Raw genomic sequence first — 24,098 nt, 5'->3', positions numbered from 1 at the left:
TCCATAATCTATCCACACTGACCCTGAATATTTTTGAGATAATAGGAGTTAATGATGCCATAATTAAAAGTAAGTAAATCTGAATAAATAAGCTTTATTTTTGGCCAAACTATTACATTTTGATAAATCTTTACATTCTATTGCAATAAAATTCAATTACTACAGTTACCTACGTAAAAAATAAAAGTTTATAGAAAAAATATAAGCATGAACAGAATAAAACATAATTATTATGATACCACCCACACACTGAAAATATTACAGAGTTATGTGTTATAGTAAATCCGTTCATAAAAATATAGTAATTAGTGAAACTGTAAATATAATCTACATTAAACATTTACGAGAATGGTTACCATCAAAACTAGTGACTAATATTATAATATGGCTAATCCATTAACGGGAACACAGAGCACAAAAGTTGCTTAAATTGTTTGTTTATATTAATATTTATAATAAAAGTAAGTTACATAATGAGTAATAATTGAATCATTAAAAGTTATATAGGTACTAACGATATATTCAGGATGTGGGCGCACTAAACACATGATACATAATGCAATGGAAATCGTATTTTTAAAATTGAATCTAATCTAGAATTTATACAAAAGGGAAGCCTTATTGGTATAAAAATTTTCAAGAGCACCAGTGGTCAATCACTGAAGCACCTCTTTTAGTACAAACAAGTAATTTTAAATGCTCAAGCCACAACATACAGCCCAAATTCATTGAAATGCATAACCTTTTGAGTATTCGAACAAGGTTTTTTAAATATGTTCTTTATTAAAACTAGAAATAACTATTTACTTTGAATGAAAATACAAATTATAGTTACAATCGAGAATGTCATATACATACTAAACGTCATATTAAAAGCACTTTCATATAAATACCATTTGTTGGTAAAAATATACTTTTCATTTTGGTGCACCGTTGAAGTAGGTAATCTTAATGATATTTATAATACTAATTTTGGTACCTATTATGACATACAAGTAGATTGGGTTTCAAATGCTATTTAATAGGAATGCAGGGAGAACTTGATGTATTCCTAGTTCCCTGACAGTCGAAAACTAGCTGACTGATCTAGATCCAAATCGATATAAAGCATTACCCCTTCTGTAGCGATCGGATAATCTACTAGCCCATTTAAGGTAAGCGTCCACCTTTTGGCATCGCATGCAACGGACGCATCTCATTCAGTATTCTTTGTATAGAAATTCACACAAGTGCGTCCACATTACCGGAATTGCCGAAGCCGTTTCTCCATACATTTTAGAAAATCCGTTTGGGCCGATATGTACGGTACCGATAGGTAGACGCTTATCTTTAATCAGATGAGTTCTAGATATTCTATGATATTTATTATAAATGGCATACATTTACGGTAACGCGTTCCTTCATAAATTTATATTAGTTATTACAAAATTATTGCCAAGTTTCCAGCTAATACTGACATTTATTTGAGTATAAAAATACCTTTATCTTAGTATTTAAGAAGATAGTAATTGGTACTCAGTTATTTATTAATTTGCACTGGTCAACTGTTACAGTAAAAACTCTATCATCGTTCTAGGACTTAAATTAGTTAGTGTTTATTAATGACAATAATTTCCGATAAAACGGTCATATGTAAGAGATCCAAAAAGGCTGAAGGGGTATAAAAGTTTAAACTTACAATCTAATTTCGCCCTAATTCATACTGACGCAAAGTGCTCTATCTGTGGCGGGGCACTACGGTATAATCATAACAAATGACAAAACCCATCCTTATTATCACGGCTTGTACACGATATACTCAGTCAGCCAAAATTTCGACTCCAAAACTGTTTATCCCCGATTGGAGTTGCGCAAAGAATCATAACAGAACCGTATCAGTCATTACATCCATATTGCTTCTTCAAATCAAACCACACCCGCATCGCAAGCCCTTAGCTTTATGACTCTACGCAGCTACCAACCTATACCCTTAGCTGTTTCCTCGCCTAGTCCTTCCAGTCCTTCTTGATCTCGAAGCACCACTCCCACTGCAGGTGAACGTTCTTGTCGTCGTCAGTGAAGAGGCTGTTCACGGTGTAGGAGCCTCGAGCCATCATGCCCGAGGGTGCGTCTTCAGGCGGGGTGGTGTACGATTGGATCTCTGTTTTCGGCGGGTACGAGCCGACCATGTGGGTCATCTTGTCCACTGGAATGAGAAGACGGGGTTTGTTAGTGAAATGGTGAGGTTTGATTTAACGCAGGGGGAATTCTTGTGTGATGAAATATGAGGTTTTAGTTGGCATGCAGTTGGTACGGTCATTGCAACGAGATAGAGTCGTGGTAAGAGCAGCAGCACTCCGAAACTTCGTATTTTATCAAACTAGAGTAGTCCTACGGGTGTTTAGATGCGAAAGACAGAAAATAAAAGTAAAATTATAAATAGAACAGTGCATGATTATAGTTATAAATACTACAACATAGTTTTGTGGATATACATTAGCAAATAATAAACGAAACCAAACTCAAGGCTCAGTGTTATTGTTACACTCTGTTCTAGTATAATGTAGCCACACGTCTAAATTAGGCAAGTTGAATACTTCATTCATACATACCAGGCACTGTCCGTATCGGGGAGCGTGGAGGATAATTCATTAATTATTTACATTTCAATCATAACTCACGATACTTTGTAACTTGTAATTAATTTGCTGAGGTTCCTTTGCGGACTTAACTAATGTGACCGTTTCAGAGGTGGTAGATTTTAATACGTGGGTCGTTAGGGTTACATTGGATTGTAAACCTTAATAAATATAAGTGTGTAATGAATGTAATTTAACTAATATTTTAATTTGTAATGTTGCATGTCTAAATTTGACAGAATGTGCTGTGCTTTCAGTATGATTATTATGTCTCAATGATTTTCACTGATTATTGTAAACCAGCTTATTGTGACCACATTCTTTGCAATAAATGATTTTGATTTGATTTGTACACACGAGTAAGCGTAGTTGGGCTGTTTTAAAATGTTTGATATTATTCTAATCAATTGGGATAGGAAATGAAATATTGCGGAAATGTTATTATTTCTAGTGATTTTCCTCTATGGTGGAACTAATACTTCTATACCATCTTCCTTTTTATTAAATTAGACCTCGCAGCGGATCTGCTATCAAAGATTTGGGTACACTAAAAAGTTATGTTGTAAGTGTGTCTCTGTACCACAAATCCACCAACAGACTAATTACGAATACATGACCTAAAGAGACTATCTACCCATCGACATAAATTTTATCAAATTCGGTCCAGCCTTATGCACTCACCGGGCACGCCCATCCGGTAGGTCTTCTGCACGTACTTGAGGCCGTGCACGATCTCGCGCTGGACGATGAAGTCGATGCGTATCCGGTACTGGACGCCCTCCTTTATTATGAACACCTGGAAGTGGGAGATAGTTTTAGGTTAATGGAAGTTGGGGAAATTTTACAGTTTCTTATTATTTTTACTAGGTGTTTAGGTATATGCGGGACGTGACTCGGTAAACTTCGGCTATGGAACTGACTATAGTTCCAACAAAACATTATACCGTTAATAGAAGCAATTTGAAGATCATGTTTTCAGATTTTCTAATGTCTGAAATAAGACTAAGCGGCGAGTAGTGCTGCGGTTTAATTGTTCATGAGAACGAATAAAATAAATAAATTACTTTGGCGGCATTTTAGCACCGAAAGGAACATTCAGTTTATTACTTCTATGGAAACGAAAAAATATTTTCTGGAAACGTTATTTGTAATAGCTCTTTATTTGAATTAGTCCATAATCTATTTTTTACGTTCGTTCAGTTAAAATTGGGTACAGATTCGGCGCTCATTAGTCAAAAGACTGTTGTTGTTTATACGAAGCCATCTACAGATCATTTACGACATGTGGTGCGATTGGCCTGAGGTAACGGCATGGGGAATTGGACTCAGACTCATTACAATAAGACAAAATTTTGTTTGTACTGAAAAAGGGTCATTGCCATCTGGTTTTTATTTCGTTGCGTCTGAAAAATCGTAGATATTGGTAGGAATTCGGATAAGAACGGGAAATTTTACAGTTTCTTTAAATGGGATAATTACATCCTAACCAATATTATAAATGCGAAAGTAACTGTGTCTGTCTGTCTGTCTGTCTGTTACTCTTTCACGCCAAAACTACTGAACGGATTTGAATGAAATTTGGTATACATATGGTCTAGACCCTGAGAAAGAACATAGGCTACTTTTTATCCTGGAATTCCCACGGGAAAACTTTTTAAGGCGAAGCGAAGCGCGCGGGATCAGCTATTGGCTTATAAAATCATGTCTTTACTAGACATTGCCTTAGTTGAATCTAAGGAATAGAAATAGAAAGTGTTTAGGTACCAGTTAACCACCTTGTAAGGTAAAGTAAGATACCAACCTAAAATGGAAAAACTAGCAAAATACTAGCACATCAAAGCGCAAATATACTTTCGTTTTTATAGAATAGAATATTGAACACCACATAAATCAGACATACATAAAACATACTTATAGACTAGAACTAATGTACAATAGGCGGCCTTATCGCTGAGAGCGATATCTTACAGGCATGACGCAACCTTATATATTGCGAAAACAACGTGACAAATTAGAGGGCGGTGTACTAATAATAACAAAATAATAATATAACTAACTATATACCTACTTATAGTACCTGGATTGATGATTATCGGACAAAAACCTAAATTATTCTTTTGCTCTGAATCATCTAAACGAGGAAACATATTAAAAGCGCATTTAATAATCTACCCCTCAATCTATGGCACGAATATTGGCCGTGCGCCAAGCCGCGCCATGTCACACAGATTTCGCGATATTACTGCGAGCTAATTGTGTATGCTTTATGTGTCTCCCATCGGAACTGAAGGCCTATTCTCTATCTCACAAACTATGCCTAACAACGACACATAGCAGTATTTCAGCTACACACAAAAGGAATAGGTTTCTACATAAACAGCTATATGTTGTTCAATCGGTCTGTCTGTTAGTGTTTACAATCTTTATTACGCAAAATGAGTTTAATTTTATTTCTCGTCACAACATCGATATCTTAGCTACCAAGCAATGAAAAATAGGCTCTATAGGGAGTATACAGGGCATGTTTTATATTGCACCCCACATATTATGTATTACTAGGTATGGGGTATCGGCCTTCTGTGAGCTGGAATTAATGTGATTAAATTTTACACCCTTCATTACTTCAAAGTAGTATTATGATAAACTAAATTCCTTTTCTCCGTATGCTGTTTTAACTTGTTAAAGTTTAGCTCTATTCACATCGCCGCCCAATACATAAGCGTCAATGTACCTCATAAAAATATCAATAGGTATCACTAAGGGAAAACGCCGATGCCCTAAATAAGGCACCTTCTTTGATGTGTTGAATAGCGTGACTTACGCTTTCTATAGCTGGCCTTATTAATAAATCTATATGGTAGGTTAGGTATACTGCATTAATGCTAAAATACAACTTAATAGTCTTCTTTGCCCGATTGTACTGTATATGGCTTCTGCCGCTCACTATTATCAATTATCACACTAATATTATAAAGGGGAAAATGAGTATGTGTGTGTGTGTGTGGGTATGTTTATTTATTTTTATTCTTTCAGGAGAAATCGGTATAAATTTGGTATGTTGGTATCCGACATCCTGGATTAATACATAGGATTAATACTTTCGATGCCGAAATTCGCATGAGAAGTTTATAAGGTGCAGCGAAGCGCGCAGATAAAGCTAGTGAATAATAAACTGAATAAACAAATATCTTTTGAACAGCTCCATTGAAACAATAGTCACATATTAAAGTTTTCAGTAATAAATGCATAATCCTATGCCTAGTGATTTCACGCAACCATTAGCAGAGCATCGCATTCTAGCGAGTGTTGAGCAAGTCCAGAGGAATTTTCATAGCGCACCCTGCATGAAGGTCACCTGAATAAATTAGATTACTTTTATTGCATTCGCACTCACAGCCTATTAGCGTTTGGTAAATGATAATGTAATGGATGCTTTTATAAAATATGCCTCGTTTTCAATGATAATCGATTTTAAAAAGGTAAAAATTTACACAATATTTTATTTTTAGTGATATACCTAGTCTCTTTCAATACTCTTTTAGGATTTATTTACCTGACCATCAGTAACAAAATATAGGTAAGCGGATATGTATGTCTGGTGCAGCTAATGTGACTGGCTACTCTTTTCACCGCCCTTGCCCAGTTCAAGTTGTAGTGTATGACATTTAGGGATGATTTATATTAGACCGGGCCGTGTCCGAGCCGGGCACTTTTGTATGAAGTTTGGCACGGACGAGGCATGGACGAGCTACGTCACGCATGAAACGTCATACAAAAGTGCCCCGGCCCGGACACGGCCTGGTCTAATATAAATCATCCCTTAGGCTGTAGATTAGTATGAGACAATAATAGTAAATGTAAGTAGGTTTAAGATGTTCAGTCTGAATGTTTCATGAGCTGCAGTTCTTTAGCTCATCAACTTGAAGTGCTCAATGTATGTACATAATATAATAGTGTCGGCGAGTATGGGGTATCAGTCGTAACAATACATGATAAGAAGAGAATCTGACAATAGTAGTACCTGTTTCTTAAGGTCCGTCAAGTCCCCGGACAGGTCCAGCTCCACGTCGTCGCGGCCCACCACGCACAGTGCAAGCTTCTTCACAATCACCTTGCGGGGGTCGTTGGCATCTGCGGCAGAATTTAAGATAGTATATGATTAAGATAAATGAATGGTGCATATTGTTGCGGGGTTTGCGTTGTAACAGTAATTTATCATACTTACAGGGAACTATTTTTTATCTTCTAACTGTAAAGGTACAATGTAAATAAATAAGGTATAATTTTACTTCAGTTACAAATTAAGTATTGAATTGTTACTGTTTTGTAAATAAGCATAAACAGCAAGTCAAGACTTTTGTGTTGAATAGATAATTTCATACAATACAAAAATCATAATTAATAAATATATTTCCTAAAGTATTGCAGTAAATAACCACACTGTTATCAAGTAAGCGGATAACTTATCAGATGATACTAAAAGAGGATGGTTTATCTCCAATTCTCAGAGTTTATTTACAAGATAGTGTCAACAATATAGAAATAAAGAATTTACTTCCATTTAGATGAGAAATTTACTAGAATTTTCATGAAGAAAAAATCCATAGTTATCTTCATTAGAGGACTATAATAGCCAGCTTGTTAGCTGTGGAAACTCTTGTAACATATTTTAGTTTAGTTTGCTTACTCAATCTGTAAACCAGTTAAGATTCCTAGACATACAATTCAACAGACAGACATTAAAATATGAACAATAATCCACCTCTCTTTCCAGTCACATAAAAATACGAACCAACAATAACGGTCCCAGTTTGAGCCTGTCCGAGGAGGGCTTCCTTGTATTTCCTTAGGGACTCGTCCTCCTGGTCCGCGGCCAGGATCTCCTCGATGGTCTTCTCCGGAGGAGGCTTGTAGGAGGTCTTGATTTCTTCCTCCTCCTCGCCTTCCGGAGTTTGAGTCACTTCTGGTTCACCCGACATTCTCAACTATTGATAATGCATAGTTAATATAATAGTTTGTGGATTTATAGGCACAATACGGTAGGTATAGCCTGCAGTTGTACTGTTTGGGTTGGGGTGTAGTTGTGAGGCAACAAGGAAAAAAGACTTGTAAAATGAAACAAAATGTTCTATGATAAAATTCACACTATCCCAACCATAAGTAGGCATAACAAACACATCAATATAAGTTATTTCAACAGTACGCCGACTACGATAAGAGAAGCTTGAATGCAATCCAGTGCAAGACAGTTCTAACCAATAATTTTACTGCGGTTCTAACCTACTTGCTTTTGTATTTCAGCATAAACGTGCAGGGGAAAAAATAACAGACGCCAGCGACGCCCTCAGAAGATAATATTGGGTAATACAGATAGCAGACGATAGCGTTTGCCACCTTCAAGCGGCTTCGTCACTCGATCGAATACTGTTTCTCTAGAACTTAACCAACAACAATGAAACAATAGACTTTCTTACTTACAGACTCACAAATAATTCACCAAACAGGATACTTGAATAAGCTATCCAATTATAATTATCAAAATTTGGCACTAAATAACAACCAAAAATGAAAAAAACCTAATAAATTCGTGAAACTGAAATATTTCGATCAAAAATGACGGACGAACTACTTCCGCCGAAGAATGACGAATCTCTTGTCTATGGTTCAATCAAACAAACTGGATTTCCGGTTATATATTATGGTCCCTTTACACTCTGTATCAACCTTCTCAAGTCCTTATTCTAACGTCACTGAGTCACGTTCACCTACTATGCGTTATACGTGAAGTCTCTCCTCGACTCGTCTCACGTCCATGATCTCAGGAGCGGGTGGAGTGGGTGGGTCATGCGGCGGCAGCGGCATGCACTAGAGTATTAATAAGGATATCATCATGTCCTCCACACCGTATCCGGCGTACGACTCCTGTATGTTCAATCCGGGTTGATTTTTGGTGTGCTCTGATGTGACTTGCAAAACCAAACTTTGTCTTGAAAACATGACTACAAGGCGTACAGTACAGTTGGCCAGACGAGTTGTACGTGTAGTTGTAGGAGGGCTTCGGTCTAGTTTTCCGTGCTTGGCGTTTTGCATCAAGGTCTTCATAAGGATTGCAATAAGGATAAGGTAGGTACCAAAGAATCTGACTCCTTATCCTAGGAACTAGCGGCTTTTTTGCCACAGACAATAACTAGCAATGTCAACTTGAATGTCACTGTCACCTTCTGTCACTTTTCAGAAAAATGCAAATGACAGAAATCAGCTGTATGAAAAAGTAAATAAAAATAAAAAAAATATAATTTTGTTTGCTGGAAAAGGATATTTAACACTAGATTAAATGATTAAAAACTCAATTTGTTGCTTCGTGCGGGTAGGTCTTTGTAATGCTTAATTCAGTTCTTCAACAAACACAATCGGACAGCCACAAAAACAAAAAAAAAATTGAACAAACACAATCGATTCATCATAATACATTTTTCTTTCCTTTACAGCAAAGAACTGGGCTCCTTGCTGAAACCTCCATCAAATTTAACTCATCTCGAAACCTAAGCGTAGAGCAAGAAACTGATGATGAAAAAGAAAAAGAATTGAAGAGAATAGCTGAAGAAGTAAGCACAAATTCCATTATGACTCTATACCTGCTTACCACTAATTTACTAAGCTTTAAAAAAATGCGTAGTAATGCATTAAATATTTTTTTTTTCCGTTTTTATGTTTCCTTAAAATTCAACAATATTAATTGAAGTATCCTCAGACCATGGACATAATAACATCATAATAATCTTCATACAAAATTTGTATACTTGTTTAACACATTACCTACCTTTACCTTGTCCTAGGCCTCCCTGGACGAGCCACCCACCACATGCTGTCAGTCAGGCTGCTCCAACTGTGTGTTCATTGCGTGGGCCGACGCACTCACAGCCAAGATGCAGACAGCTAGTCCGGAAATAGCAGAGAAAATACTCAACTCCGTGGACGACCCCAACATGAAGGCTTATTTGGAAATGGAGCTCAAGATACGAGGTTTGAAATGAAGGTTAATAATATGAACAATAATAGCATCAAGAAATTGTTAGTACTTAAGTAAATAGTAAGTAGGTATAATTAATTATATTTTTCTATTATTCTATCCTTTTGTAAATATAGACAAGTAAATAAGTTCAAATCAACCATTTATATTTTATTTATCCACTTAATACCACATATATGTAGAAGGAGAGATGAATCTTACCTATACTTACATTACTAAATTGAATTAAATCAAATAACACTTTAGTAGTTAAACATCTTTATTTGTATTGTTAATAATACACATCAAAGGGCATTTATGAGTAAGCCATGTAATACATTGACATATTTAGTTAGATATTTTAAATATTATGTTCACCTGGTACTCTTACATTCTCACTTTAATAATAAAATCATAATAAAGAAGAGGAGATCGGTAAAAGTACAATAATTTATTATTTATAAGTACTACTATTTCACTGTAAGTACACCAACAGTAATTAATACAATGACAACCAGTATTTTACCAAAAACAATATTCATATTGTCAAACATTACACTTATAAAATAACAAGTAATAGAGCTGCTATGTTATTAGCATCTAGATATACCTATATTAAATTTGGTATTTTTACATCATACTTCCTTCCATAGAAAATAACTTCAGTTTTATTATTTCAATAATTTCAGTATAAATGAATGCAATTTGATGTCCCATTTTAGGGTCAAAATATTTAATTTTTCATTTTGGCCCCATTTCTTTGCTCTAAGAATAGAGGCATATTTTTTATAATTCACCTACCATGCCTGAGTATACATATAAAATTTCACATGAGAATATAATTAATAATGTCACCTAATTTTTTAGGAGGACGCAATATTTTTTCAGTGTATAGTTAAGCTCTGTAAAAGCCTTTTTGTATATTTAATATCGTTGGTTATCTAAATTTTGTGAAAAATTCTATATAATTATTATAATAATAGATATTCATAATACCCATGTAGGTAAATACATTAAAGAAATTAAGTAATGGTATAATTTAGTCTATAGTTCTGCTCTCCCTTTTACAGGTAAGTACATTATAGTTTCGAGTTGGTGCCGCACATAACAATCACAAAATTATATATTATTATATGAAAGTACCTAAAATCTATACAGTATACAGCCTGTCCTGCCGGTAAGAGATCACTTTTTGGAAAATTCATAAACAGGCATTTTTTTTAACCTCTGCCGTGTCTACCTATTGTGTTCGTGGTTTAAATTGTTAGTCTATTTTTTTTAGTTATTTTTGTTTTTTAATAGGTAGAATGACGAATAGAGTGAGCTTTTACCGTGTCGGCATGGCGCTGACTAACAGGACACCCTGTACATCGTAAACAAACACTTGCCATAAAATAGATATACTATATTCTTATTGACTAAGAGATCACGCCATTTGAAGACAGCTCTTCTAGCTTATTTTATAAATAATTTGGTAGTAAGAGAATACTTCGTAGTAATATTGTTAACATGGAGTAAATATTCAATATAATGCTCTAACATTGAGCATAATACATCATTATAACAATCACATTAATAAAGACAAATTGACTTCACTTTCAATACTACAATATTATACTTAGGTATTGTATTGTATCCCTTTACTTAATATGCCATTAATAACATATGTACGTAGGTAAGGTACTTATATTTTTAAACATCCATTAGGTACTATCTATCAAATAATCCACACTGCATATATAAATCTCATCTCATTCAAGCCAAGTCACGTATAACATCTTCCTATTTTCCAGCTTACATTTACCTACCTACTATAACTTATTAGTTTGAACTAAAATATAGAAAATTTGATATGGCAGGTACCTATAATAGGTATCCTGCAGGTAAATACACTCGTATACATATAATATAATATATTGTTTCCCACTAAAGTAGCGGAAGTAAAAACCCTACATAGGTACTTACATAACTAATTTCTTAATTTAAAAACATTTCCCGCAAAAACAAACAATAAATAAAACCACTTTTAGGATTCACTACTAAAATTAAAGCATCCCATTTCATTCACCTACAACCATGTACCTATATCATAGTCAAGAGAACACAAGCGCTGCAGCGCTGCCAACGCGCGCGCCCGCAGCGCCGCATCCTCCTTAACCCTCACCATATCCAACTCATCCACATCCCTCTCATACCAATCGCAACCCTGTATACCCTCATCCTCGCTAAACCCATCAACATACACACTCCAATCCTCCTTAAACTTTAATCTATCCATACACAATTTATCTGCGAAGCTTTTGGCAACTGCATTTCTAAACACTACTCCTGGGGGGCTAAAGTTGGTTCGGTCCCAGTAGAGATGGAGCGTTGTGTCTGTCTAGAGTCAGTCGTCACAGAAGGAGACCACGGGGGCGGAGTGGTGGTCGCGGGGGGGGACGAAGCATGCGCAGGCCGGCGGCCCGGGCGATGACAGCGCGGAGCCTTGAATGAGGAAATTTATTGAGTGTTAGTGGCGGGTTTCTTGATTATAGGAGTTCTGGTTTCATAGACACATACAGTGCGAATGAACTATGAAGCATTACAGAACAGACGCAATAAAAGCACCACAACTCTACCACCAGCGATATATCTCATACGGTATGGGGTGCGTAAGCGGGAGAGTAAGCCGAATGGGGGTGACTCAAGTTTTTTTCATTTTCACTCAAGCTCATTACCCAAACCAACTTTTGCGATGATTATTTTAGTTAGGCAATCATTGAAACTTTGTTTTTCGTATTTCCAAAAACTTTCCAGAAAAAGCTCTTCAGAATGAGTCACCCCCTTTCAGGTTACTAATTATACCTATCACTTTGGCAACTCCTGGTATCTCTGGCTGTCGGTACGTACCTGGTCCGAAGGCGCCGCCGCAGGACAGGCGCGCGCGGTCACGTATGTTGAGAGTGGAGCGTGAGCGCCATAGCGGTTCCTCGCTGCCCGCCTCCTCTAGTGAGCCCGGGGTCGTCTCTGAGGATGTTAACGTTTAGGAATCTTATACAGGACTTTAGAGACTCAGATATGGTTTTGTACCATAGCTATTCATCGTGTCATGAAAGAATAACATAATGGCTACACATGCCAAGCAGCTTCGACAAGAAATAATGATAAGACAGGATTCGGACCGTAGCCTTGACGCAATAGGTGAATAGCATTTCAGAAGCATAGCCCGAACCAACGGCGTCACATGTGACCATGGTCTTGACACATTCTTCATGTATCTCCACATCTATAAGTGCCTTCTGCGCATTGACAGATGAAGAGATATAACTAGTGACTTACCGTACGGGTTCATCGCGCTGGTCCTACGCTCATGGTCCTCGCTGACCAGCCACCATGTACGCATCTCGCCTTTACCCTGAAACACAAAGTAGGTACATTTAATTAAAAAAACTATGCGTCTGAAATGATGATGTATAGATGAATTTCAGTCCACAACACATTAATCCAGTTTCTTAACTTTCTTTCTTTAACTAACTCCTCGTATAATAACGAAGATGATAGGTAGGTAGGTAGTATATGTGTGTATAATTTATCATTTTTGTATACATTCAAGTGTTTATAAACAAATAATTATGTTGTATGAGTTGCATCGCCGAAATCTGAAATTACTACGAAACGCTACGTACGCTCGTCGTAGCTGCTTACTACAAATTGCTACGCCGCCGGTATTAATTTCAACAATACGACATAATACCGCCATTGATAGCTGCTGTTTGATAGCTCATTCATATTGCTATTAAAATATTGGTTACTCTTCAGAGAATTAAATAACAGGCAGTGTGCGAGCTGCCTGTTCAGCTTGCAGATTTAACGATAATCTTATTTATCGGAATATTTCGGAAGTGGATTCCATTTCACTCTTGAAACCGACCAAAAAACAATGACCTTTACAATAAAAACACCCACGTAACGACTGGCGTAGATTGAAGGAGGCCTACACCTTTGAGGATGAAAATGGCTAAGAGAGAAAAAAAAACCCCCTGTTGATATTAATAATCCCCCTCTCCTTGAAGTGGTAGCCGCCGTGCGTCCGCACCGCCTTACACGGAAATATTTTTTACTTCCTTTCTTTACAGTTGTTTTTTATAATTTTGCGCCATTTATGGTCATATTTTTGTTTTATATGGATTCTAGACCAACGGGTAACAAAATACCCACCTTAATATTAATAATCCCCCTCTCCTTAAAATGGTACCCGCCATGGGCCTTCAACAGCCGGTACGTGTCGTCACTGACGTGTATCCGCTGAGGCTCTCCCGTGGACTCCATGCGGGCCGCCGTGTTCACCGTGTCCCCGAACAGGCAGTAGCGCGGCATCTTGATTCCCACCACGCCGGCTGCGCAGCTGCCGCTGTGGATGCCTGGGGAAGGGAACTTTGTTATTAGAGTGGATGCCAGGGGACGAGGGGTTGTTTTTCGACCACATGTGCTATGATGCGTTGCGGATGCGTTTGATATCCACCGATGATATTTATTGGTCTATATAGGATAGTAGTACTGCAATGGTGGGAACGGGTTCCTTTATATCATTGCAGCATAGCTGCATAGCACATATCTGTGGGAAAGCACCCTTAAAGTAGCTGGCCAGAATAAAACTCGTTGGGAAAAACTAAACGTAGTACAACAATGCGAGGAAAATCCGAATAGATAGTTACGGCGAATTCTCGGTGGAGCAATTATTATCAAATTAGTTTAGGTGTTTTCTTTACATGCATGATTATACCAGCATTTAGCAGCAGGGGGGCTGTGGGCTCACAGCAGCGCGAGTGAGCCCACCTTGCCCACCACCATGTACTCATCATCATCACCATCAGCTAATAATCATCCACTGCTGGACATAGGCTCTCCCAAGGAGCGCAACGACACTCGGTCCTCGGCCTTCCTCATCCAACCACTACCGGCTACCCGCCTAAGGTTGTTAGTACAGCGGGCAGGAGGGCGTCCCACGCTGCGTTTGCCTGTCTCCACTCGAGAACTCGTCTACCTCAACGGTTCTTCGGCAGATAGGACCAGCCCACTGCCACTTCAGCTTGCATATTTTGAGAGCTATGTCGGTAGCCCCCTGTGACGCGTAACCTCAGTACAGTCGGTAACCTTAGTCCTCTGACGGACAACCTCAGTACTCACCGATGCGTATCCTCGGCGGCTCGGCCAGCGCCACCCGCATGCGCAGCCCGGGCACGGCTTGCAGCACGTGCAGCGCGAGGGAGCCCACCTCGGCCGCGTGCCGCGCGCAGCGCTCGCCCACCCCGCCCACCACCATGTACGCGTCGCCTATTGTCTCCACCTGAGGGGAACATAGGAATACTTTTGAGTCTTGAAATTTCAATTTCGGGCCGCAGCGCCTGTCGTCTAGGTAGGTACCTCATCATTATGTCATGTGCTTGATCTATTATCTAAAGTGTACGTTCTAATTGTTTCGTAGCTCACTTCTTATGTTTATAATAATAATAATAATATGTGGGGACATCTCACACACGGCCATCCGACCCCAAGCTACGCAGAACCTGTGATATTGGTGTGGGACAGCTGATTTATACAACACAAATACATAGATAGATACATATTGAATATATAAACGACAACCAGACACAAGGTAAACACAAATGCTCAGAGTGGCGAAACAGCACCCTCGGACGAGTACTCGGTCAGTGTAAACACCAATGCGAGTGTTCGGTCGAGGATTCGGCCTAGTAACATACAATAGTCTTGATAAAGGGTTATAAAGTAATGTCTGGCTGCAGCGCGCTGGCCTGTCTTATAAGATAAATTGAATATGAGCGATTTTGCACATAGACCCGGCCCGTTATAATGTGCCCGACCTATAGTATATATAAAAGAGTTATGTTGTTTTGGAAAACTTTCTTCTTATGTACCTACCTACTGATTTAGGTATGTACCAATCAATAACTTTGGAACTAGGTACACTTAAAATGTATATAAAGCTATAAAAGCTATTAAAATAAAGAAGCGCTGAAATCATTCAAGAAAGCTCTTTAGAGCGGGAATATTAAACATGTTTTTTTTATAAGAACCTATTTGCTTCCTTTATGAGGTCAGTTAAATAGGTCGGCCTGGATCTAGACTTCCACTGAAAAATATTATGAACATTTTAATGATAATTTATAATATAATAGCATTCATTATGATAGCTCATTGGGTATAAGTATGTAAGCGTATCGATTAAAAATAATGTGGAAGCAATAATGATGTGAGTTAAATGGTAAGTGTGTCTTTATTCCGCATAGGGTTCGGTGGCCAAACTCGGTTTAGACAGGCGATTTTCTAGAGATCTCCGCGTACCTAACTACCTTACTTACTTACGTCTAAAACAATAATGTATTAGAGATAAGCTTACAGTTAATGAAGGGCTATTGCTCTTCTTGTCTAGATAATCCAAGCTTTGGCGAGGTAGGTTGGTAAGAAATGTACTTTATAAAAACTATAATTCACAAATATGAAGATTCTAATAAATAATAATAATTCTCTACTCACTCCAAGGTATAGAATTTCAGTGATGATTTGATCTGACAGCTTCAACTAAGAAAATTTATTTTTACAGCAGCAGAAGCTAGTAATATATTAAATTATTAACCAACCCATCATCTCCTTTTTGTATAGGGTGCTTCAAGTGATATAGTAGGGCGAAAGGGGATAATTCAGATCGTTTTTAACAATTTTGGTTCTACTACTTTTGAAATTATAAAAACAAAACTACTCAACATAATAAAAAGCCTCTACTTAAACTTTTTTTAAACTCTTGTTCTTCCTTCTACAGGTTGTGATAGAGACTGCTACCATTCTATCTAATTCTATCTTTTTTTTGTTTTATTTTTGTACTTTTGTTTTTGGTGCAAATGAAAATATAATTTTTCGCTATTAAAAAAGTTAGTAATTTCTTTCTGACTCAGTTTTACTTTGTCTTACTATTATGCCCTTTTTGACATCCTGTATAGCAAGTAGGCGTCGGTATATATTAAATTCACTTTTTTGGTCGGTAACAATAAGGGAGCAATGATCGAAGCAGAAGTCAGTGTCCCTTGTATATGTATAGGTTGTATAGTAAAGACTCGCCAGTAGGTGCTATGAATTTTCCATCGTTCTTAAGATTGTTATTAGGTATTGAATATACTTACAACAATCAGACAAGTCGACAAGTAGACAAGTCTGACAAAAATCGGACTGACTACCTAATGCTCTCAATATGGTGTCCTCTCCCTAGTCCCTAGTGTTTGTCACCTTAAGTATAGGCTATTTGTTAGATTGTTAGGTAATGACATCCTGTTCGTAGATAATTTATTAATTAGTGCCCGGCGGACTTTCTCAAAACATTTTCAATCTCTGTTATTACATAAAATAATATTTTCATGCCGCTGTTGCTTATTTTGTCGGCAAACAAACACTAATTGGGTTAATAAAATAACTAAACACTTATATAAAGCTGCTAGAAGTTTGTTTAGTCTGCCGTAATGTAACGTCGCGGTTTTTTTGTTGTCGTTATAAAGGGTTTTTCAATTAGGGCGGGTAGATTTTGAAACGAAATTAAACAAGCTGCGTATGAGGTATCAACATTTTTTTTTATTTATTTAAAAGGCCCATATGTGCCATTAAGTATGGAAGATGACATCATTCAAATGCCCGCCTCGGCTTCTCACAGTGGCACGGATCCAAGTGGTCCAATTTTCAATGACTTTTCCGCATAGATCAGCCTGAATTTGAGCCTGACTGCCTCAGGTTCTGCTGTACACTTTAACGGACCGCCGCGATGTTCTCGGCTGATCTTGCGTTTCTTGAACGTACAGGTGTGGGTTGATCGATTAACGAACCGGTTGTTTCAAATTTGGCCACCAAACGCTGAAGAGTCGACTGTGAAGGGCCACCACGTCTACCGTAAAATGGCCGCAATGCACGCAACGTTTGCACTAACGAACACTTATTTTGATAATTAAGTTTTATCATTTTTACGCGCTGTTCAATCGTGTAACCTGCCATGGTGATTTGGCATAAGCAACTGAATAATAAGCAAAAGATTTGACAATTGTCACCAAAACAAAATGGCCGCCACGGGCCGCCAAAATCTACCCGCGCCAATTGAAAAACCCTTTATTATATTTCAGCTAAGATAATTCCTGTGACGTTATGGAGAGGTTTTCAGTTGTGCGGTTTTTGAGATACTTAAGTACCTATCCCGTTATGAAATTCCATAGTTCTATTTATCGACTTATGGTTATCCAATAAAATATTCGCAATATTATTTGAGCGTAATTCGGAAAATTTGGAACTGTCACAGGAATCAAACCTAGCTGAAACGAGGTACAATGACTCGTGTTATCAAACTGGACTGAATCGCGGACTGCTCAGGGTGCGGCGGAAAGGTGTGATACGTAATTCTATAAGGCGATCCTTTCATGCAACCCATTGTTCATGATCTATCACTCATTATAATAAAATCCTTACCTTATACACATTGTAGGAAGAAATAATGGCGTCCAGGCATGTGTACAGGTCGTTCAGAATATCCACTATCTGCAACAATAGAAAGTCTTAAACATTTTGATGACTGGCAAATTAACGTAATGAGCTAACTATTTCTGAACAAGAAGGCTGAGGATAGTAGTCCGTGCTACTTGGGCGAGCCCCATCGCAGCCGGTGTAAATATTATGTATTATGTTAGCTGATAAAATATTAGTCAAGACTGGGCAAAAATATCGGTATACTCCAGACTTCAGTGAAAATTAAATTCATCTAGGTAATTATGTTTAACCTTCAGTTCATGATTATGCATGTAAACAATGTAAACGTGAAGCTCAGCCAGTAAATACATAAATTCAATTATAAAAGTGCCGCTACAGTTTCTTGACGCAATTCCCTTCAAAGTCTTAAACAAACCACTTAAAGCAATTAATGGCCACACTTTATCAACTTGTCGTTTCAGAGTCTGCCGAGTGTCTTGTCAATCCTTGACAATATTTAGTATTTATAGATCGTGGAAAATAAATAGCTATACCGAAAATATGCACTACATGTGCCAACGGGTTGAAATGCATTAATTATTTAAGTATAAATTTTATAGAGAGCCAGTTGGATCAGTCAATAGGCGTGTGACTGCCCTATCTTAACACCAACCGTTATGGATTATCAGGGCGTCTAAAAGCATCCAGCTCAGCATGTGCTAAAGAGTCGTACAGCATACCTCCATAGGCGTGTGAGTGGCGGCCATCTTGGTGAAGCCGACGATGTCACTGAAGTACACGGTGACGCAGCTGAAGCTTTCAGCCTGCACGCGCTCTCCTCGCTTCAGAGCCTCGGCCACTGACCTGCGATACAAGCAGGAGGGTTCACTGGGAGAAATTATTCTTAAGCCGCGTACAGACCGGCCCAACGAACGCCAACGAACGGGTTTCGTTGAACTTCGTTGCTGCAATCTGCCCTGTATTACGAGTATGTATGATAAATATCCATCGTTGTGATAACCGTTGGCGTTCGTTGGGCGTTCGTTGACCCGGTGTGTACGCAGCTTTAGGGCAAGGCCAAGCAAGATTTTGTGAGGTGTGAGTCGAGTTTGAATTATCTATTGAAGACCACAGGTTTGAAAGGATAAAATGTGAAAATAATGCTAAAAAAACGATATTATCGCTTAAGCCGATATCTTTCAGATCCACCAGACCCCTTACCATGAATTTTCATCGTGAACGTGAAGTAGAATTCATGGAGTAATTTCAGTATTTTTGAGTTGTTCCATGCAGTCATAGTCAATACTGTACCGCTAAAACTATTTTGTTATTAAGTGTTTAATTAAATTTTAATAGTTATTTGTATTGTAAATGACAGATGATGTTTTCGATTAATAATTCGTGGATAAATAAACGTAGCTGTATTAAATGACTCGCTGAAACACCAATTTATAAAGTTAATTACCTACGTTTAAAAGCGCATTCCTGGAATATATTACAAAATTACAGAGATACTCGTATATCTCACAAAGTAACTTTACAGAAAATACTATTCAATTTGAAACCACACGTAAATATGTCAGCCTGAATAACTATTCCATGAACAAAATCAAAGCAAAAGGAGATCAAAACCGTAACGCTCCTTTTCATGCCTTATGTAGCTAACTAACGTAGTTGGAAAAGTAGGTCAGTAAAGGGGGACAAAGGACCAACGTATTTAAAATAGTGAGTTAAAATAGTGAGTTGAGTGAATACCAAAAGCTAGTTAAAAGTTACTTACCAGTTTTTTGTACCGACATATTTGTATTGAAAGGTGTGCCCTGTTTTCATAAAACATACAGATTGTAAAAAATATTGTTCACATTCTTCTTACTAACACACTGACAAACACACACGCACACAAAAAATCACACACACGCAGCTGTTCGGTGCGCCACACACACACACACACACACACACACACACACTAACACACACACACGCACCTGGGCAGCATGCGGTGCAGCAGGTCGTCGGTGCGGCGCTTCTCCTGCACCAGCTGTTCCGTGCGCTACACACACACACACACACACACCTGGGCAGCATGCGGTGCAGCAGGTCGTCGGTGCGGCGCTTCTCCTGCACCAGCTGCTCGGTGCGCTAACACACACACACACACACACACACACACACCTGGGCAGCATGCGGTGCAGCAGGTCGTCGGTGCGGCGCTTCTCCTGCACCAGCTGTTCCGTGCGCTACACACACACAGACACACAGACACACACACACACACACACACACACACACACACACACACACACACACACACCTGGGCAGCATGCGGTGCAGCAGGTCGTCGGTGCGGCGCTTCTCCTGCACCAGCTGTTCCGTGCGCTACACACACACATACACACACCTGGGCAGCATGCGCTGCAGCAGGTCATCGGTGCGGCGCTTCTCCTGCACCAGCTGCTCGGTGCGCTACACACACACACACACACACACACACACACACACACACACACACACACCTGGGCAGCATGCGGTGCAGCAGGTCGTCGGTGCGGCGCTTCTCCTGCACCAGCTGTTCCGTGCGCTGCGCCACCACCTCCTCCAGGTTGGAAGCGTATTTTTCCATCATGGCGAGCATGTTGTCGAATATGTTCGTCTTCCTGCGGGCAGAAATGGGCGGTAAGATGTCTGGAACATTCTACACTCACGGGCAATGAAAAAGTTCCATACACAACCTAAACAACCTAAATTTTTTCAAAAGGATTTTAATTTATTAAAATAATTTAATTTAAAAATAGAACAAAATATTACCGTTATTAAATTAGTTGGTAGTATCCTGATGATCTGTGAAATGTTGCAGAAGGCGTCACTAAGCTAGCCTTTTCCGTTTAGGAGTAATTTGGTGCTTTTCTCAGTGGAACCTTTTCATTGGCCGTGAGTGTTTTATAGATCGGCGGAGACACTTCAGACAGGCAATAAAATTCTCAGAACTTGTTTTTTAGTTAATTCGTTCGGAATTTGAAGTAGACAAGCTAAGAAGGTGGGATGGTATGCAGTGGGCCGAAAAGATCGAATTAGATTATTTGGAGACATTCATTACATCAAATGAATGAAAGGAATACTTGATTTCAGGCATTTCTCACTACGTAAACTTGTACAAAATTATTGTGAAACATCTTACATGTATACATTACCTACTTTTTTCTTCACGATCAAGTGGTAAACTAAGGTCAGTTTCTCTCTAGTACCCGTATTATTTTTCCATATAGGTATTATTTCTTGTTTGCTTTACAGTCAAGGCCGAATAATTCATAGATAGCTTCTATCTGAAATGCATGATTCCATGCACATAGTACCACAGCAATAGCTTTGTATAGCGCACGCAAATTATTCAGCAAGCAACGTCGCAGGTGTTCCCATAAATGTCTGAAATACTAGGACTTCCTGCTCTACATTCTGCGTTCCTCATACCATTCCGTGCTATACATTGCTTCATCATAGTACAAACATTGTATGTTATATAGGCATCTACCTGAACATATTATGTTCTAAGAAATACTGTGTAAACAGTGGATCGTCACTGAAATAATAAATGCTACTTAACGTAAGGGTTAAGCAAATACCTATGTTTCTATTAATTCGATGAAACTCTAAGCGTTCCTTGAAAGGGCCTTCGTGAAATAGTACCTACACGTTTCTGGTTTTATTATAATTTTTTTACCGTTTTAGAAAAAAGGAGGAGTTTCTCAATTCGTCTTTATTTATTATAATGAAGATACCCTCTCATTAGCTTCTCTTCATTATAATTTAAAACACAATAAATAGGTAGGTAAGTACTTTAATAACTTAAAATGCCTTTACATTATTTTACTTAATATAACAGTAAAATAAAACTTACATTCCTGCATGCATATCCTTCAACCGGAGCCTTACAAGTCTCAAGTCAGGCCTTCGGTCTGGGCGCTCGCTCCAGCACGCGTTCAGAACTGCCAGCACCGATGGACGAGCAGCCAATCCGCTCAGTGGTGGCCGGAACAGCACGCCTCCTATTGGCTGACGCACTCGACCGATGATCTCTGGTTGGTTGGGAAAAATACAAGCTATATACCTGTGAACCTAGCTTTGTGGGGCGTTCATCCTCTTTTGTGAGTGACTTGACCTTCTCGTTAGAGGTTGGTACAGAAAGGTTCACAAATAAAATGCCTACACTTTTTATAGTGAAAGTGTTGACGGAACTTAAGTGAGGACCAGAGGACAATAACAAATTTTATGAACGTACTTAAACAGGATTTTGAGCGAGGAAAGATGTCTTAGTACATTTTTACTATGTCTCCGTTTTATTATGCTAGTTTTAAGAGGATAACTTTTATTATAGAACATATTTTTCTTAAAAAAATCTTTGTGTTCTCTCAGTCATAGTATTTTATCGGATTACTTACCTACATTCAAACGTATGTATATACATGGTTAATTCTTATGTACTTAGAGATAGATGGATGGTCAAGGAATACAAAAGCGATGAAGGAAGATTGATCGTTGGTCGTTGGAAAAAGGGAAAGCACCAAGTACAGGGCTATTCTGTAAATAAAATGCGGGTGAAATTACCCACGTCTAAATAGATTACCGTAATGAATCTTTTAAAATGATACTAGACATGCGTAATTAATATAAAATTTAAATAAGTGGCCTTGTTATACCATGATTTCTACTTGTATTGGTAGGTACTTGGTTCTTCAGGAAACTAAATATAATAATATATGATTTGGCTTACGTAAACGTGTACTTCCCTAGAGTTTTTTTATAAATACCTTATTTATAGTAAAAAATATCGGTCCAACAGTGCTTCACCAGAATTCACACCATCGCAATCGTGGGGGTTCTTTGTCAATTGTTTTGTAAATACAATTCAAACGAAAAGAAAATCTTCGCTACATAAAGTCATATCCTAAGCAAAAACTCACCAGCATTAGTGAGATGAGTCCGGCCCCACGGCCCGTCCCTCCCCAGGATCTCGTACAGGATGATGCCGAACGAGTAGACGTCCCCCTTCTGCGTCCCGCGCGCGGGGGCCGCGGGGTCCCGCAGCAGCTCCGGCGCTCGCCACAGCAGGCGACGCTCCGCGCGGAGGGCGTCCTCTGCGTCTGCGCACCCGCCTGGGAGGAAGGGGGGGAAGAGCATGTTATAGGTAGTGACATGAGTACACGTCGCCCTTATGCGTCCGCGCACCCGCCTGTAAGGGGGGATAGCATGCACTAGAAGTTACATTATTACACGTCGCTTCGTCTTCTGCGTCCCGCGTGCGGGAGCGGTGGCGGTGGCGGCGGCGGCGTCTTCTGCGTCTGCGTAGCGTTGCTCCCTTTTTTGGGTCAGAAGTAGGGTTACCCCGAGTTTTCTTAGTAAATATGTTTTATCAGAATCGGCTTACACATTCAAAAGTTACACCAAACAAACACTAAATAAACTGTACAAGTTTTGGTATACCTTCACGAGCCGACAAAAAATACGTACGTATCTTTTTTTAAACATGTCAATTCTTACCGGGAATCAAAACCTTAACGGGGTCAAATCTTCGAGTAGGCATTTTCGTCAGTCAACTATAACCGCTTTACGAGATACTATTTTGATTACATAATTTTTTTTTCATTTTTTGAGACCCTCGTAGAAAAGCTTTTCTTTTAGAAATAGTTACTCCGTAATAATGTTGTATTTATTTTAAATCTCAGCAGTATTCGACAAAAAAGATTGATAGCTCCAATAAATAATGTTCGGCTGTTTGCTTACTTATTTTACTTTTATGTTACTGATAGCCGTTCAACGTATTTTAAAACAAGGCACTTATTTTGTTATTGATCATTGGAGCGGTCTATTCAAGTGGATGAAAAGTAAAGATAGGTATAAAAAAAACACAATGTATCGCTGCAGCTGTCAGCAGCGGCCCTTAGAGATATTAACTTTTGCGAAAGATTGATGATATGGCATTATTT

The 24,098-nt window shown here is 38.5% G+C and overlaps 3 protein-coding genes across 5 annotated transcripts; 1 reads left to right on the top strand and 2 right to left on the bottom strand.

The window, feature by feature from the left end:
• Positions 1-78: 78 nt before the first annotated feature.
• LOC105394376 (rho GDP-dissociation inhibitor 1) lies at positions 79-8,270 on the bottom strand. Of its 3 annotated transcripts, none has more exons than XM_038108782.2 (6): positions 8,097-8,270; positions 7,411-7,603; positions 6,640-6,749; positions 3,300-3,414; positions 2,592-2,597; positions 79-2,185 (listed from the first exon to the last, which is right to left on the bottom strand). In XM_038108782.2, exons 2-6 carry the CDS (start codon positions 7,595-7,597, stop codon positions 1,986-1,988), a joined length of 618 nt encoding a protein of 205 aa, XP_037964710.2. In that variant the 5' UTR covers positions 7,598-7,603; positions 8,097-8,270; the 3' UTR covers positions 79-1,985. The 3 variants fall into 3 exon arrangements, with proteins under 3 accessions (XP_037964710.2, XP_037964712.2, XP_037964713.2); XM_038108784.2 differs by lacking the exon at positions 8,097-8,270 and adding an exon at positions 7,903-7,960; XM_038108785.2 differs by lacking the exon at positions 2,592-2,597 and having other exon boundaries at positions 8,097-8,268.
• Positions 8,271-8,890: 620 nt separating this feature from the next.
• On the top strand, positions 8,891-9,785 carry LOC105388517 (oxidoreductase-like domain-containing protein 1). The gene is made up of 3 exons (XM_038108704.2): positions 8,891-8,985; positions 9,107-9,223; positions 9,455-9,785. Exons 1-3 carry the CDS (start codon positions 8,953-8,955, stop codon positions 9,650-9,652), a joined length of 348 nt encoding a protein of 115 aa, XP_037964632.2. The 5' UTR covers positions 8,891-8,952; the 3' UTR covers positions 9,653-9,785.
• A 2,228-nt stretch (positions 9,786-12,013) lies between these two features.
• On the bottom strand, positions 12,014-23,695 carry LOC105388532 (guanylate cyclase 32E). The gene is made up of 12 exons (XM_048626931.1): positions 23,653-23,695; positions 23,076-23,267; positions 22,013-22,190; positions 20,630-20,774; positions 20,106-20,170; positions 18,861-18,984; positions 18,124-18,192; positions 14,794-14,953; positions 13,825-14,027; positions 12,946-13,021; positions 12,517-12,633; positions 12,014-12,111 (listed from the first exon to the last, which is right to left on the bottom strand). Exons 1-12 carry the CDS (start codon positions 23,693-23,695, stop codon positions 12,014-12,016), a joined length of 1,470 nt encoding a protein of 489 aa, XP_048482888.1.
• Between the last annotated feature and the right edge of the window lie 403 nt (positions 23,696-24,098).

This window comes from Plutella xylostella, chromosome 17 (assembly GCF_932276165.1).
Source record: "Plutella xylostella chromosome 17, ilPluXylo3.1, whole genome shotgun sequence".
Taxonomy (NCBI): domain Eukaryota; kingdom Metazoa; phylum Arthropoda; class Insecta; order Lepidoptera; family Plutellidae; genus Plutella; species Plutella xylostella.
Note: the sequence above shows the minus strand (reverse complement) of the source record. Positions and strands in the feature narration are given on the sequence as shown.